The sequence below is a fragment of the Zosterops lateralis genome (assembly GCF_965231275.1).
Source record: "Zosterops lateralis genome assembly, chromosome: 10".
NCBI classification, from domain to species: domain Eukaryota; kingdom Metazoa; phylum Chordata; class Aves; order Passeriformes; family Zosteropidae; genus Zosterops; species Zosterops lateralis.
The window spans coordinates 19651974-19668735 of record NC_139770.1 but is presented as its reverse complement, the minus strand read 5'-3'; the positions used below and the strand labels follow the sequence as shown (position 1 = coordinate 19668735).

The 16762-nt window shown below is 40.9% G+C and overlaps 1 protein-coding gene across 7 annotated transcripts in view; it reads left to right on the top strand.

The window, feature by feature from the left end:
- The window catches only part of GIGYF2 (GRB10 interacting GYF protein 2), a 75341-nt gene that overhangs the window by 56178 nt on the left and 2401 nt on the right, over nt 1–16762 (top strand). For 5 of the 7 annotated variants that reach the window (XM_083868702.1, XM_083868703.1, XM_083868699.1 and 2 more), the window contains 14 exons: nt 1727–1893; nt 2268–2356; nt 3354–3461; nt 4002–4099; nt 4600–4700; nt 5474–5635; nt 10352–10510; nt 11531–11767; nt 12334–12456; nt 13077–13280; nt 13396–13604; nt 13911–14065; nt 14514–14683; nt 15022–15169. In XM_083868702.1, coding sequence (XP_083724828.1) covers nt 1727–1893; nt 2268–2356; nt 3354–3461; nt 4002–4099; nt 4600–4700; nt 5474–5635; nt 10352–10510; nt 11531–11767; nt 12334–12456; nt 13077–13280; nt 13396–13604; nt 13911–14065; nt 14514–14683; nt 15022–15169 — 2130 coding nt within the window. The remainder of the gene's footprint in view (nt 1–1726; nt 1894–2267; nt 2357–3353; nt 3462–4001; nt 4100–4599; nt 4701–5473; nt 5636–10351; nt 10511–11530; nt 11768–12333; nt 12457–13076; nt 13281–13395; nt 13605–13910; nt 14066–14513; nt 14684–15021; nt 15170–16762) is intronic. The other 2 variants (XM_083868701.1, XM_083868705.1) reach the window with 1 other exon arrangement.

Here is a 16762-nt window from a genome sequence, read left to right as displayed (position 1 = left end):
CAAACGTCCAGAACTGTGCTTTATCATGGCTGAGGTTTGCCATCATTTCATGTTTCTGTAAATAAGGTTAGACTAAAACCTGTTTCACATGCCAGTAGTTACTCAGATTTTGAGATAACCGTGGAAACAAATGAGGAATGTGACCACTTAAGTAGCTTGTTGTAAAGAATCTGCAAGAAACCTTGAAATCAGTTTTCTACACTCAGCCTGAAGACATGGAATAGTCAGGGAGGGTGGTTTGTTTAGAATTGAGGGCAAAGAGTAATCAAGTTTCCACTAGCCGGTGCTTGTGCAGAATCTCAATTTAAATTGGACTTGCAGCCAGTGCATTGTTAGTTCCTATAATAGATAGGAACTGCTCCCTGCTTTCAATTTTTGCTTAAGAAATTTTTTTCAATGAAATTTGAAGCAGGCCTTCCATATAGATACTTGCATCTTTGCTTTCAGAAGGTACTTTTCTTTTGGAGGTCCCAGGGCTCTGTTTTAGCAACTGCTTATCTCCTTCCCAAAAGTGCAGTTAAACAGTGAATTCCTTCCTTGCTGTACTTCACACTGTGTAGTGTGAATTACTTCTCAACTGCGAATTCCAGATAGGACTGGTGGCGTGTTGTTTGTGGGATCTCTTTCAATCTCTTGTCTGCAGGTATTGCACATCTTTAGGGTTTACTTCTCATCCCTTTAAGTTTAAAGAATGTTAACCATAAAGTGCTTTTGTTTGTTCAGTTTATGTCAGTCACTGCTTGGCATTTATTGCTGGGTGACAATCTAAATATTTTTGTTGTTAGATTAAGTAATTCAATGTGACATCAAGAAGTGAACACTTCCACATAGTTTTCTTTTTCTTGGTCGTAGTTTCATATTCTCTATTCATATAAAACTCTTGTGGTTTCATATTCTCTAGGAGGAATTGCCTTCTAGACATACTCCCTACAGAGAAGGCAAGGGTTACTGAATGTTCCTGCTTTTCAGAAGCTGTTTTGTGAAATGTATTTATGTTGTTCTTACTTGGTTAAATATTACTTTTATACTGGTTTTGTATGTATTTGAATATGTAAAATTGGTATAGGAGCCCTCCTTTGAAAGGAATGACTGAAATCTTTCTCAGAAAAAAGAGGATGAGAAGGAAAAGTGTAGACTTTTATAAAGGAAAGAAACTGGATCCTCATTGTCTTAAAAAATGTAGTTGTTCACTAGAGGTGGATCCGTTTATCAAGTTCCAGAAGCAGAACTTGTGTAGAACATGAGAGTTCCTCTGGTTTGAAGACAAGAGTTGAAGCAGGCTAAGATTGTTTAATTATCTGTGCAGTGCAGTTGGGAACGCAGCACTTTTGGTTTGAGTGCTGTCAGCCAGCAGGTGCTGCTGAGCTCCAGAGTGGAAGCTGCAGCTGCTGTGAGCCTGAAGCAATGAGTGCTGCTGGAGGATGAGCTGGGCCAAGCCCCACACCACTTGTGGCAGCTTGGCTTTCACCCCAGAGCTTGCAAGGCGAGGCAAGGTGAAAGCAAATCATGCACTTTTGCTGAGCCTGTAGGGCAGTGCTGTAGCCCCTGTGGAGATGTGCATGGACATTTCAGCCTTGGATGAGAACTGTCCCCATGAGTGGGTGAGGCAGAGAGGAGCACCAGGTGCTGGGCACTGTGTGACCTTAGCCAGCTCCTTGTTCCCAGCATGCTGAACCTGGCCTTGCTTCCCCTTCCCCACAACGTGTGTTGGTTGATGTGATTTCAGGTCCGTTCAGTAATCAGGAGATGGCAGAGTGGTTCCAGGCTGGATACTTCACAATGTCACTGTTGGTGAAGAGAGCCTGTGATGAGACTTTCCAGCCACTTGGAGACATCATGAAAATGTGGGGCAGGGTTCCCTTCACTCCAGGCCCAGCACCGCTTCCACATTTGGTAATTATGTGACAGTTACAGTATTCAAATAGTCCTCTAACAACTGGGAATTGAATTATTTAGGTGTCACCTACTCTGTCTTGGAATTGCAGATGTTCCAAGCACCGAAGTTGAACTTAGTGTTAGATTACTTTTGCAAGAGTAGAAAAGACTTATATTTTAAAAATGCTTGGTGTGGCTGGGAGGGTGGGTCCTGTCGTATGTCAGGGTGCTGTGTATTTTACAGGCTTTGTAAATCTTGATCTTGGTCTAGGTATTTTTTCTATTTTCATTTTTTTTTATGGTCAAAATATAATTTCTACATTGCTTCATTTACAATCTACTGCTCTTAGTATATATGTTACTGAAAAAGAATGTTTTCTCCCTAAACATAGGGTGAGCTGGACCAAGAGCGACTGACTAGACAGCAAGAGTTGGCTCTGATCCAAATGCAGCACCTGCAGTATCAGCATCTTTTGATACAGTAAGACTTCCTGTCCCAGAGATCTTCCAGTGGCTGTGTTCTGGTCTGCATTTTTAGTCATCTGAGTTCAGCTGCTTGTCGTTGTTTCCTTGGGCAGTGGGGTTGGGAGTGCTTCATCTCCAGCAGCAGTAGCTGCTTCCATTAACACTGGAGATGTTGATAGTCTACAGGGTTAGGGCAGTGCGTCTGCCCCTGGCTCACTTTTCAGAGTCCTTCCCAGTGTCACACACAGCTAGTTTGGTGAGACTTGCTTTTATACCTAGCTGTTATGGTCAAACTGAATCCCAGGTGTCTAGTAATGACCTTCAGATGTTTGGATGTCAGGAGAAGGCTTCACATCTTTGGAACTGGAGATGGAGAAGGCGGAGCTTACCTTTGATCTGCTTGCTCAGCTCTTTGAAGATCAATGGAAGGTCCTGCTGGGCAAAGCCATTTGTCATCCATTTTGCCAAAGCTTTCAGTTGTTCAGTTATGGCCAATTCCTGACAGCTTTTTTTGCAGCAGCTTGAAGGAAAGAATGCAGTCAGACTGCTTTTTCAGGGGATCCTGAAAGCTTGCGTCATGATTATAGTTTTTCAATACTGATTGCCAGCTTATGATTGAATGAGGCAAGAGCCTGCTCCTGTACTAGCCAATGCCTTGACATACTGGGGAAGAGACTGATTGTAGGTGGGCAATGATCAAAGCCAGATTAATTTGAGCTAATGTTATGGAACTTAGACAAAAAAAGGAACTAATATTGCACAACTTACAAGAGAAACATGGGCAGTAATAGCCAGGTGACATAGCTTAGGGTGAAGAGAAGTCTGTTTCTGCTCCTGTGAGCCAACTGGCTGTATTCTTGTATTTTGATTCTTGCCAAGCTCCTGTTCTGTGGTTTCCTGTTGTATTTACCATGTACATTCCATAGATCGGTGGGCATTAGTCCCAGAGCATGAATCTGTCTGCAACTTGGGCATAAGTGAACAAATACCATTTGTGTGCTTCTCTTTTGAAGACAACAGTATGCACAGATGCTGGCTCAGCAGCAGAAGGCAGCCCTCTCATCCCAGCAGCAGCAGCAGCTCGCTATTCTCCTTCAGCAGTTCCAGGCCCTGAAGATGAGGTGAGCTAGCCCAGACTTTTAACTGAAATCTGTTCTTCCTGTACTTTAGTTTGTATATAACAATAATTACATCTTGTCAACTGTCTGTCCTAGTTAAGTTTGCTAATATTTTAGGGTTGTGTATGTTAAAGATGGTAATAAGAATATGTTTCAGAATAAAAGGAAACAGTTTGAGGATATGGAGTATTTCTTTATATATGTAACCTTGGCCTCAGAGCTTTATGGAAATGAGGACTACCTGTATGACAGATCTGTTGTGCTGGTCACTGGGGAGCTTTGCCAGTTCTGCAGTACTGGGTGCTTGTTCCTCAAACTGGCCTCTAAGCAACAAATGCAAAACTGTAGCCTAGCCCTTGACTTAGCAGCAGGGGTGAGATCAGCAAGAACTCTGCAAGCAACTTCTGTTGTCCACGTCATATTTTTGTTTTAAATAGAGGTGTGGAAGGAAAGCAGTATGTTACAAGTTACTGAATCTCATGCGTGTTCAGAGCACTCCTCTCCCTGGAAGTGGCGTGTTGACTCTTCCTGTTGGTATTACAGAATATCTGAACAGAACATGATGCCACCTGTTACAAGGTCTGTGTCAGTGCCGGACACTGGCTCAATATGGGAACTTCAGTCAGCTTCACAGCCTACAGGTAAGGCGCTTAGCCTGGGACAGGTCTCTTGGGAAAAGTCTGTGCATTAAGGATCAGCATCTGAGAGATGATCCCTCCCTTTTTGACACAAAGGGAAATTATTTCTGCATCATGATGCTTAACTGGGCCAGCCTACTTTGCCTTGAAGTAGATAGAAGTTCCATTTGAGAGCGATGAGGAATATGGTAATTTTTCCAATGGCTGTGGAAAGTCTAGATCTGAAGGGATTGTTCTGTTTAAGGGCATTCTGCTCTGATGGGAGGAGCTGGAATAGCTGGTTCTTCTGTGGAATTTCATAGGAAACCCAGCCTTCCTTCAGTCATGGACAAGCCTTGTTCTCTAGGAAGATAAGGTGGCCCTCTACTGACTAAGGCAAAAGTGTTAACATGATTTTATTTCCTAAATCATTGTAACAGCATACACAAGATTCTTCCCTTTCAGTTATGTTTTGTTCATGTGCTTATTTTTGCTTGTCAATGTTTGTTTTCTTCACTGTCTAGTCTGGGAAGGAAGCAGTGTCTGGGATCTACCCATTGATACTGCAGCTCAGGGACCAGCTCTAGAACAACTTCAGCAGCTCGAGAAGGCCAAGGCTGCAAAGGTCAGAAACTGTTTTGTACTGTAAGAAGTTGGGATTGCTCTTCTGCAATGTAATTGTGGTTCTTGAGCCAATGGAAGACTAGGCTCTTCAATGCATGATTTTCACTAGATTTTCATGTAAAACACCATAAAGAGAATAGGGGTTATAAAAACAAGTTATGAAATCCTTGTGGAAAGCTGTTTGGAAACCACTGCTGTGGAGGTACTACTGACCTCTGAAATAGTGGTTGTGTTCTACATTTGTGTTGCCACCTCTCTTTTAAACTGACATCCTCATGAGCTGTCAAGCCAAACCCTGAGTTCAGACCAGGTAGTTGTACTCTTAATCCTTGTGATTTTCACCAGAACCGGTTTGGGGAATCATAAGAGTCTTATTTGCCAGGGTTATTCTACATGTACTCTAGTATTAAATTGTTTTTGTGAATTTGAACCTGTATGACTTTGTACATTTCCTGAAAATTACTATTTTATGATGATTGCAAAGCAACTCACTACTCGCTTCCAAACTCAGAGGATATTTTGAGGAGCTGATGTAGAAAGACTGACTAGAGAACCAGTGTTTGTTACAAACAGAAATTGTCCAAAATTTTTCTAGACTATTTCAGGAATCTGACCTCAGTAGGCAGCAGCTGATAGGTAAAATTGCAATTAAGGGAGAGCATCTGTCAGAGGCTTCATCTGTTAAGCTGTTACTATAATATCAGCAGAGTTGCCCTAAGAAATGGTGTAGGAATACGTTACCTGCATCTGAGTATAGTTTTATGTGAATTGTAGCTAGAGCAAGAGAGGAGAGAAGTGGAAATGAGGGCCAAACGAGAGGAAGAGGAGAGGAAAAGGCAGGAGGAGCTTCGGAGGCAACAAGAAGAGCTACTTAGGAGGCAGCAGGAAGATGAGAGGAAACGACGGGAAGAAGAAGAACTGGCCCGCAGGAAGCAAGTGAGTTTCCCCAATGTAGTTAATCTCTAATTAATTTTAATATTTTATAAAACTCACTTTAAGAATCCTGTGGGGTCTAAGTAATCTTTGGTAGGTGTGGTATGAAGAGAGTTTTAATATTTTTCATGTGAGTATATTAAATTATGACTCTTTCGCTCTTGATTTTTTTAAGAGCCCAAACTGCAATCTGAGAAATGGGCTTTGATGCTTCACTTTAAGATAGATTCCTGTCTGTGAGCATAGGGCCTTTATTCCATGTGGAATATTCCCTCTCAACTTTTTAATGTCAATGTTAGACTTCAGTTAGTTGCCCAGCTACTGCATGTTTTGATTTTTATTTCCCATTTATGCAGTCAAGGATATGTTCTGGAGTAGATGGAGCTTGAGCAGCTGTTTCAAATGAATAAGAGGCAGAGGGCTATAGTGGACAAAAAGTGATGTGACATTCAGATTATTTTTCCCCGGGTTTGTGATTTTTTTTTTTTTTTTTTTTTTTTTTTTTTTAACTTAATAAATTATTTTTTAAAGTAAATTATGTGGGTAATAGTCTGTCAGCTTTTTTACTTTAGTTGATACTTGGGAAAGGAAGGGATGTAGCTTGATGAAGCATATTTCCTAAAAAAAATTATGTGGTCACTGTTGCAGTAGGAGAATGAATGTAGGAATTTTAGTATGTTCTTAATTGTCCAAGAATACAAAATAGAGACATTATTAGTTTGGCGTTTTTAGCATTTGCTTCTGAATTCTATATGGGAGAAAATGTAGTTTTTGCAAAAGTGCTGCAAGAGGGAAAGACAGTGAAAGTTAAAGTTTTCACTCTGCATGTGAAGGATAAAGGCAAGCACAAGGCTGAGCTTATTCACTAAGGAGTTAGTCATAGATGTCCTGAAAAGTACCACATGAATAACAGGCAAAAGTACTAAGCAATTCTGTCTTTTATAGTATTTCTTATGAGCTTAGGTAGGCAGTTGTAAAGCATGTTCCTGCTTTGAGGATCAGACACTTCTGAGGAAGCCTCTAGAATCTCTAGTTTTGTTTGGAAGTCCATTGTAGATCTCTGTTCACTCAGGGTTTGGGGTTTGTCACAGAAGGTCTATTTTAATTTGTACAGTATGATATGTAGATAATTTCATGGTGTCTTTTGGAATCAAGTTGCAAATAAATGGCTCCTTGCTTTAGTGTATCTACTTTATATGCAGGAAGTCATTATGCTGTACAGAAAAGCATCCTCCACTTGAGGTCAAACTAACATTGAAGCAATAATATACTCAAAAGTTTAACTTTTGAGATAGATTGCTTTGGATCTGGTTCAATAGCAAGAATGCATTTTTCAGCTGGTAACTATTTGTGTCATCTGTGCTGGCTTCAAGTAGACTTGGATTGTTTCTTTTAACTCTTAACAGTTTTGCCTCTGTGTATAACAATGTCTGTTAAATTCCAAAGTTTTTTTGTCCACTTTGGATTTGTACAGTAAACAGTCTGACTCTTCTGTTCTGAGATGCCATGGGAAATAACTATTTACACCAAGGAAGCAGAGCGGGGTTGAAAAGCAGTAACAGCAAGTATCTTAGTTCATTACCAATGCAATAATTGCCACAATGCTTAATTCTGAGCAGTAATGTCTTGAAAAGGTAACAAAGAGTTTAAGCACTGCTCTGGAAAGAGAAAATAACATTGTATTCTGTATTAAAAAAAGAAACTTTTTGGTCAATATTTGAATCTGACTTCTGTACTAAAAGGCATTGTAGAATCAGGGATGAACTGATTTATTAGCATGGATTTATGCAGAGGAGATGATGCTTAACAAATTTGATTAACTTCTTTTGAGGAGATGACAGTGAGAGCTGAGAGGGGTGAAGCAGTAGACTTAATCTGCCTGGACTTCAGGAAGGCTTTTGATGTAATACTGCATAAAAGACTAGTATATAAGGTTAGTAAATATGCTGTTGATGGTGAATTCTAAATAAAAAAAAAAATAACTAATAGAAATTCAATTCTGTAGGATGAAATGTCATACCAAATGTTGAATTCAGTTCTGTTCACAGTTTTCATCAATTACTTTTCACTGTGGAATCGCAAACAGTAATGCCCAGCTTGTGTAGCTCTTGTATTTTGTTTTTGTCTCTGGTCTGGTATCTTCTATTTTATAATAATTGATTGCTTTCAGGAACAAAATTTGAGGTTTAATAAGCAGCTAATAATTGTTTTCTCTGAATTATGTCTTTAGTTCTCCCTTTAAAATACTGCTTTCAAAAAGGGGAGTGTTAAGATTTGTGAGCCCTAGTGACATAGACAAGCAGAATTGCAGATGTCACCAACTGTAAAAAATTCTCTATTTTATTTAAAAATCCAGAGTCTATTGAACTGGGGATTGCTGCTTAAGGTTTTTTTTTTGTAATATTACAAATACTTTAAAAGATGTGAAATAAGCTGGCTGTACAGCAAGATGTATATGTTTGAAAACAATTGCTAAGAAAGATGCCAAAGAACACTGGGAATGTCTTGGAGCAGAAATCTATGAACATGGGAACACTAAGAGCCAAAGGATTGATTGATTGTTTCCCATACCAGTCAGTGGCAGAAAGCTGGAGAGCTTTGAATGGTTTTGGTCACATGCTCAAACAAAAACCTCAAATAACAAGATACAGAAGTAAATATTAAGACAACATTTTTATAGCTGTGAAGAGTCAGAAAAAAGGCTGTTTCCCACATTTTTGTATCTTACAGAATTTTTTTCTCATGTCAGCAAAACACCATTCATCTTTAGTTCTGTAGGAGAGGGAAGTAATTTGCTGATGTCAGTCAGCAATGTTTCTCCTGGCATGCCTGAGCAAGGAGGAGATCCATACAGCTTTTTTAAAGGCAATTCTAGCCTCATTTCCCAAGGGTGAGTAGGGCAGAGATGTTACTGAAGTGCTGTCCCACAGGAGGACTTGGTGACTTTGCTCATCTCTCCCAGGTGCTCCGTGCTGTGTCAGGGAGAGCCCCCAGCCTGGCTGGCACTGAGGACTCCTGAGCCGAGATCCTGCTCTGTGGTCTCCAGGCAAACAAAAAAGACTGGCACCTCCAGCCTACTCAGCAGCCTTTTCAATAAAAGATACAGCAAGCAGAAATTTTTCAGCACTTGTACTGGGGACACTTGATTACTGTGATTGGACTGCTTGTGTCCAGTTAACACAGTTAAAGGCCCAAATTTCGAAAATGGTTCAGGTGGTGTGTGTTGCGTTTGAAGCTGATTTGATTAATGAGAAAATGAATCTCAGGGTATTGTTCTATGTCCAGCTAGTGGAAAAACCCACTTACTGCACTTACATCTAACACCAAACCACTTTAATGATATTCAGGAATATGAATGAATTGTTGGCCTTCAGCCAGCAGCTGTTCAGTGTCATGGAATTGCTTATAAAAGATGTTCTTTCTACTGACAGTTTTGTTGCAGGCATCTGAAATTCATTGTCAGAGAAAAAACAGGGCAGTTGTTCAGGGAACTGTAGTGTAGTTTATCTGTGCTGTGTGTATATGAAGCTTTGGAGTCAGATTGAATAAAAGGGTCGTAGTTTTCACAATTAACTTCCTTGATTTTTCTCAGAGTTTACATCCATATGCTGCACAATTAATCCCCGATCATCCTATGAATAATGTATTGCTTACAAAAAACTTGTAGGGGCGTGATTGAAGTAGTGGTCATTTTTAAAGGAAAATACAAAATTATAAAAGCTTGAAAAGGTTCTGGTACAAAAATTAAGCTCTTCAGGTTGAGCTAGTAGGGTAAGTCAGACAACAGAAGGGGTGGAAAGTAGGGTAGCCTTAACTCAGTTGCTGGACATCAGAGAAAAGGCTGCAAAAACTCAGGCTTTTTTATGCAAGGGAAAGTCAGAACAGGTGGAAATGGTCCCCAGGTGGGATCCCATTTAACAATATACAGGAAGCTGCTTGTCCTCTATTCCTCAAAAAAACCCAAGTAGCAGAATGGAAAATTGTCTGTTCATGTTGATAGGAAAGTGTGCTAATGTTTGCTAATTTTTGAGTAAATAATTTTAGTACTTGGAAAACAGAATGTTATTTATTGGAAGCTATTTAAATAATTCGAGATTATTAGGGATAACACAAAATCAAAGCCCTTAAGAGATCTTGTTAACCATAATATTTAAATAGTATAGGGAAAGCCCAGTCAAAACTCTTGAGACTTCAAAAGTGACTGTTCTTGAGTGCACTGGGCTGCGTCAGCTTCTTTCTGGTGTCTGGATATGTGGTTTGAGTTTTGTAGTGCTCTTGAACAGTCAGTATTCAGAAACTCCTGTAAGTAGGAAAAGCATCCAACTTACAGGTGACTGCCCCCCACAAAAGGAATTAATGATACCCACACACTGAAATGTTTATAGATCTAATGCCCAACTGCTCGTGCTGCATAGTGAAAAGAGGAGTCTCACCTTCTGTTGTCATTCTCAACACCATTCTTCTTGTAACCGAAGACGGGCAATTATGTCTTCAGTTTTTCATTAAAACAATTTATGTAGGAGGTGCACATTGCATCTGAAATACTTGTTAGCATGTGAGTTTGTAATGCTTAATGCAATGTTTTGGTAGAGCTTAGTTTGGAGCTAGGGAGCTTTTCTTGAGGCTACTCATTTGGCCAGACAATGCTATGATCTGTGTTCTGATGTGGTTTGTTGATAAAATGGTATTTATAGATTGACATTTTGTTCCCAATTCCAGGAGGAGGCCCTGAGGCGACAACGAGAGCAGGAAATTGCACTAAGGAGGCAGCGGGAGGAAGAGGAGAGGCAACAACAGGAGGAAGCACTTAGGAGATTGGAGGAGAGAAGAAGAGAGGAGGAGGAAAGGCGTCAGCGAGAGGAGTTAATTCGTAAACAGGTGAAAAATGGCAAAAGTGACCTCTTCTGTTTAATTATGAAGGCTTCCACAACAAACAGGCTTTGAAACTTTCACCAGTGTTTGAGAGACTATCAGTTTTGGTCAAAGAAAGCTGAGCTTGCAGACAGTATCAGGTTGAGTGTAAAAAGGGTTGTTTACCTCTATCCTGTCTTTAGCCAAAACAATCAGCATCGAATACACTCTTAGGTAGAGAAATTTGGTGGGAGTGAGTGTTCTCCCTCTACATTTAGCCTTAAGAATGGCTTTGCAGCACAGTATTTATACTCCTATACTCTGAGGTAGAGTACAGTATCAGAATAAGTTTGGAATTAGCACACTCTGAGCCTTTACTTTATCATCAGTGTCATCTGAGATGATCAATTTTGGCAGTCTTTCTGTGCAATGCCAAGTCTATATCCCCTATGAGAGTTTCAACTTCTTTTCTTCCCTTTTCTTTCTTATTAACAGGATTTTTTTCTCCTTGGGGTCAGCATTAGAAGTCCTTATCAGGGAACTTGAGCTTCCAGTCCCCTAATTGATACTCACAGTCCCTTGATCAAACTAATCTTGAAATGCGATAGGCTTCACGTTAACTTCCAGGTCCATTTCAGAATTCCCAGTTAGTATTTAAAAATGCCTTTTCAGTGTCATCCCTTGTAAGATGCCCATCACCATTTCTGTCATATGTTAGCAGAAGTGTCTTCTGTGGAACTCAAGTGTTGAGTAACAGCAGTAAACATCTCCATCTTTGTTACCTGTTCCTTCTTTCCTGTTATTTTTTGCCAAGTTCTATTCTACTGAAAGTGTGGCAGTACTGTAAGTAGTATAAGTAGGCAGAAGCTCAGACTGAAAGGTGTGTATCTTCTAGAAGGAAAGTAGTAAGGAATTAGCTGGTGTGAATTAGGGAGGTGTCATTCTCTTCCAAATTCCTTGGAGGAGCAATGGGAAACACGTATTTTTAGGGAATGTTGACTATATGACTTTATTACTGAGAAGTATTCCTTTCTGTGTCCTGGGAAGGAAGAGGAGGCTGCCAAATGGGCGCGTGAGGAGGAGGAAGCTCAGCGGCGGCTGGAGGAGAGCCGGCTGCGCATGGAGGAGGAGGCGGCCCGGCAGCGGCTGGAGGAGGAGGAGCGGAAGCGCAAGGAGCTGGAACTCCAGCGCCAGAAGGAGATCATGAGGCAGAGGCAGCAGCAGCAGGAGGCTTTACGGCGGCTGCAGCAGCAGCAGCAACAGCAGCAACTTGCACAAATGAAGGTAACCTGTTCCTGCAGTTGAGCTTCCTTTCAGCTCAGCGTGGGAAGTAAAGCCACAGCTGCATTCAGGGTGGTCTGTAATAGCTTGGGCAGAGCAGGGATAGAGGAGGTGTCTATGACAGATGAGGTGGAGAGGGAAGAGGATGAAGAGTTGATGCGAAAAGAAAGAGGAAGAGAAGCTACAAATTAAAACCAGAAAATGTTCTGTCAGTAGAAGCACACTGGGAACACATCACACATGAGTATAGAAGATTTTTTTGCCAAAATGTGCAAGTTTTCTCAAGCTTGGAATTGCTGTAAAGTCTTTGAAATATAAATGAATTGCTTTTTTTCAAGTAATGATGTGTTACATTATTATTTAAACACTGTGTCAAAGATTGATGCATCATAGGGCAGTTCAAAGATTATATAATTTGTATTTTCTTCCTTTTTCTACTTTATTATTATACCATTTTTTACTTTCTAGGGTTTTGTTAAACTTTCAAATTTATACCATTTCTTTCCTGATTATACTCCAGCAGTATTCTCTGAAATGTTTTGTAATTCCTGATGTCTGTTTTGGCCCAGCTCCCTTCATCTTCAACGTGGGGTCAGCAATCAAATTCAGGAGCTTGTCAATCCCAGACCACGCTGTCATTGGCTGAAATCCAAAAGATAGAAGAAGAAAGAGAACGGCAGCTCCGAGAAGAGGTAAACACTGACAGCAGTGGAGTGCAACTTGTTAGAGGGGACTCAGCTGTGGGACTGCTTAGCTGTCACTTCAGTTATTAGAAGGAATGGTGAGGGTGAGGAATGTTTTTTTTGAAATAGCATAACTCAAATCCTGTCCTTCAGGCATAGGTTCAGTAAGCACTTGTGTGAAAATTTTTATCGTTTTTTAGTACAGGAATCTGAAAGGGAAAACTGCACCCTTTTAACCCTGAGAGTGTAATATGTTCACAAAACAGTATACAGTTATTTCACATCTGTATTCTAGATGTTTGAAGATATTCACAAGACCAGGGCAGCTAAAGGGAGGGCAGGTTGGAGGGGAACAAGAGATGGTAGGAGAGAAGGTCTTCTTCCAAAAAGCTGACTGCAGTCATGATTTGATAAATTTAGTCTGTCCCAGACTAATAAACAATTTGTATTTACTGGTTACTTAACGTTTCCCTTTTTGGAGGAACTGTAGTGGCCCAGAACAATAATAGGTCAGCCAAACTTCTCCAGAAGAAAGTGAATTCAGTTTAAAACCAGTTTCCAAGTCAGACTTTTGAGTAGTAATGATCATCTGAAAGTATATACAAGCACTTTTGTCTTGCATGCAACAGCAAAGGCGTCAGCAGCGCGAACTAATGAAGGCCCTCCAGCAACAGCAGCAGCAACAGCAGCAAAAATTGTCAGGCTGGGGTAATGTCACCAAACCAACAGGCACCACCAAGTCCCTGCTGGAGATACAGCAGGAAGAGGCAAGGCAGATGCAGAAACAGCAGCAACAGCAGCACCAGCAGCCAAACAGAGTCAGAAATACCACGGTACGTTTATCTGGTCAGTACATGGAGGAAGGCAGCCATGCCTGTTCCCTCTATCTGTTCGTGTCTTTTCTTCTGGGTCTGTGCCAATAACCAGCATCTCTTTGTTATGTCTCAGCAGCACTCAAACCTGCACACCAGCATTGGGAATTCAGTGTGGGGCTCTCTAAACACTAATCCCAGCAACCAGTGGGCATCTGACCTTGTCAGTAGCATCTGGAGTAATGCCGATACCAAAAACTCAAACATGGGTTTCTGGGATGATGCAGTGAAGGAAGTGGGACCTCGTAACTCAACCAATAAAAATAAAAGCAATGCCAGCCTCAGGTAGGAATCTGGGGAAGGAGCTTTTGCAAAGAAAGACTGCCACTCCTGGCATGATCACTTGGCAGTTAGAACATCTTCATGTGTTTTCCTGTTTTTTTTTTCTGTGTCATTCAGGATGTCTTTTGACAACAAAAATAACTAATAGGTGATCATTCACAGTTCATTTTGTTACTTGCTTAGAAAATTATTTTGTTCTTAAAACGTGTTTGCATCTTGTAAAATAGTCTTACAACACTGTACTGTATACTGTACTGTGGGTAAGCCTGGTAACTGATAATCTAATTATATGCATTTTCTTTATCTCAGTAAATCTGTAGGTATTACAAGTAGACAAAACAAGAAGGTAGAAGAAGAGGAGAAGCTGTTGAAATTGTTCCAGGGGGTTAATAAAGCCCAGGATGGATTCACTCAGTGGTGTGAACAGATGCTTCATGCACTCAACACAGCCAACAACTTAGATGGTAAGAGATGGAAAGGAATGGGGGGAACAATATCTGTTCTGTTTCCTGACAGAGTAGTTCTGAGGGACTGTAATGACATCAAACCAATGTTTCCAATGCACTCAGCAAAAGGACATCATTAAATAATGGCCAGAAGAACTGGTTGCATCCTCTTTTAAGGTTTTCATTGTCCTAACTATAGCAAGTTGGTGGGATTTGAAAAAGTTGTGAAGTCTGTCAGCCAGAGCCCTCCTGAGGATTTCTGGTAGTCATGGAAGCATTATCAGGCAGATAGATAAGGATCCAGTTATATCCTGCATTACATGATAGGTCTTTATTGTGGGGAACTGGGAAGGGCAAACTACTAGACCAGCAAATATTTGACACAGAAATTTGACATTGATGTTTATTTGCATGTGTGTGTTTGCTATCAACATGCACCCGCTCATGGTCTCCCTTCTTCTTGCAGTTCCCACGTTTGTTTCCTTCCTGAAGGAAGTGGAGTCTCCCTATGAGGTCCATGACTACATCCGAGCCTACCTTGGAGATACTCCTGAGGCCAAGGAGTTTGCCAAGCAGTTCCTCGAGCGCCGTGCCAAACAGAAAGCCAGTCAGCAGCGGCAACAGCAGCAACAGCAGGTAAAGGTGGCTCTGCTCTGCCTGGGGACTGGGTGAGGCTGGACAGTCAGCACCAATGCTGGATTCATCAACATCCTGGCAAATGCAGACAAAGCAGCTTTCCAGTTTTCACCACAGCATCAAGTTTCCCTTGTAACTTAACAGTTGAGGGCAACTGTAGATCCAAGAGTGTTTTTGCATGGTGATCTGGGAAATGCTGTGGGAAGATGAGGTGGATACATCAGTAGCTAGTGCTGCCACATGGATATAGGAAGTGCTTTGGGCTCTCTGAATATTTTCTGTGTAAATAAACCGGACTTCACTGTGCTCTATAATCTTGTCCTTAATTTGTTCTCTAGGATTCAGTGTGGGGGATGAACCACAGTTCGCTACATTCAGTCTTTCAGACCAATCAGAGCAACAACCAGCAGTCCAACTTTGAGGCTGTGCAGAGTGGGAAGAAAAAGAAGAAACAGAAAATGGTTCGAGCAGATCCCAGCTTGTTAGGTCCGTTTCAATTTTTAAAATTAATGTTTAATTTGGCAGTGGTGATTTGCTTTGGGGAATGTGGAGGTAAATGGTAATACTGAGTTTGAGTAGAAAAGTTGCAATATCTTTAGAATCTTTTCAGTAGTATTATTTATTTAATGATTTGAAAAATTCTGTACCAGTCTCATGGAAAACTTTTGTCAAACTTTCCCTCATGGAATGGCCTCTTTGATATCTGGGTTATTACCTGGAAACCTCTAAGTAGTTCAGGGATGTCAGTTAAGTTCCCTTTCCTCTTTTGAGTTGACTTATGGCAATTTTATTGCTTTATTCCTGATTTGTTCTTTGAAGAAAAGCATATTTTCCTTTCTTTTATGAGGATCAGCTTTCTAAGGCTGCCTTTGACTTGTCACCTTTTTTCAGGAGCTAACCACTACCCTAGTGAGAAAAGATATCAAAGGTTGAAGTGGTTGCAGATTTTCAGTTGGAGACTGTGGAGAAGATGACATCATTAGTAGTCCTTTATTTATTATGTTCTGTGTCTTAATTTTTGTGAGGCTGATTTTAACCATCCCCTGTAGTACTGATGGAAGAGTTTCTTTGAAGTAGCCTCTAAGGTACAAGGCCATTGTGTGAGTGCATAGACACTGTGGGGTGACAGGTCACTGTTGTGTTCATGTGGAGTAAATGTGTCTGTGTTTGTGCCCTGTGTGACAGAGGGGAAACCAGGCTGCTGCACTGGCTCAGGCTTTGTTGTGCTGCTTCTGCTGAGCCCAGTTGCTGTAGAGCAGACAGCTATTGTCCAACTGAAGTCACTGCTTTTTAAGGCTCTAGCAGAGCCTTGCCTTTGGTTTTTGTCTTCTATTTTTGGTGTCGCCAAAGTCGATGCTTAACTCAATCAGTGATTTCTGCACTGGTGTGTATGGAACTTCAGTGGAATCCTGACTTATGTCACCCCAAGGTGCCCATCCACTGAGTCTGATCTGGGTATTCACTTGAATGTATTAAAAACCAACTCATGTAATGTGAAGAAGAAATCACTGAATACAATTTAGAAGTTCCAACTGTAAGGGAAGTAGCCCATGAAGCCTTTTAAAAACGTGTGCACTCGCTCTTTTACAAAGTAATTTCAGATGTTTTTAGGCCACTCTGCCACGTGAGGGAGCCAGAACAATTTCCCTAAACCTACTGAATAGAGCATTTCTTGTCTCTCCAAGTGAAAGGCAGTTGGTTGTCTAGCACAGAGCAAACCAGTGTAGCACTCTCAAGACATTGAGGTGTCAACTTTGTGTTTAATAGTCTTACACAGGGAAACTTTCCCTGTTCCCATACTCCAGATGGGGTTCATACAGACTTAAAAAGGGGATTTCAATAGTAAAGCTGCATTTGATTTTTTTGGATTTGTTTCCTCGTTGTTTCCTCTTTCTTGCACTTTTCTCCTGTTCATCATGTCCTCAAGCACATATAGCTAAAAGGTTGGGTAGAAGTTTGGGTGCATCTTGAGCCACCTGCATAGCCCTGGGTACCTTTGTACATTGTACATTTCATGTTGTACTCCTGAGATGGAAGCTTGCAAAAAAAAAAAGTGGAAATACATATAATTGCTACTAG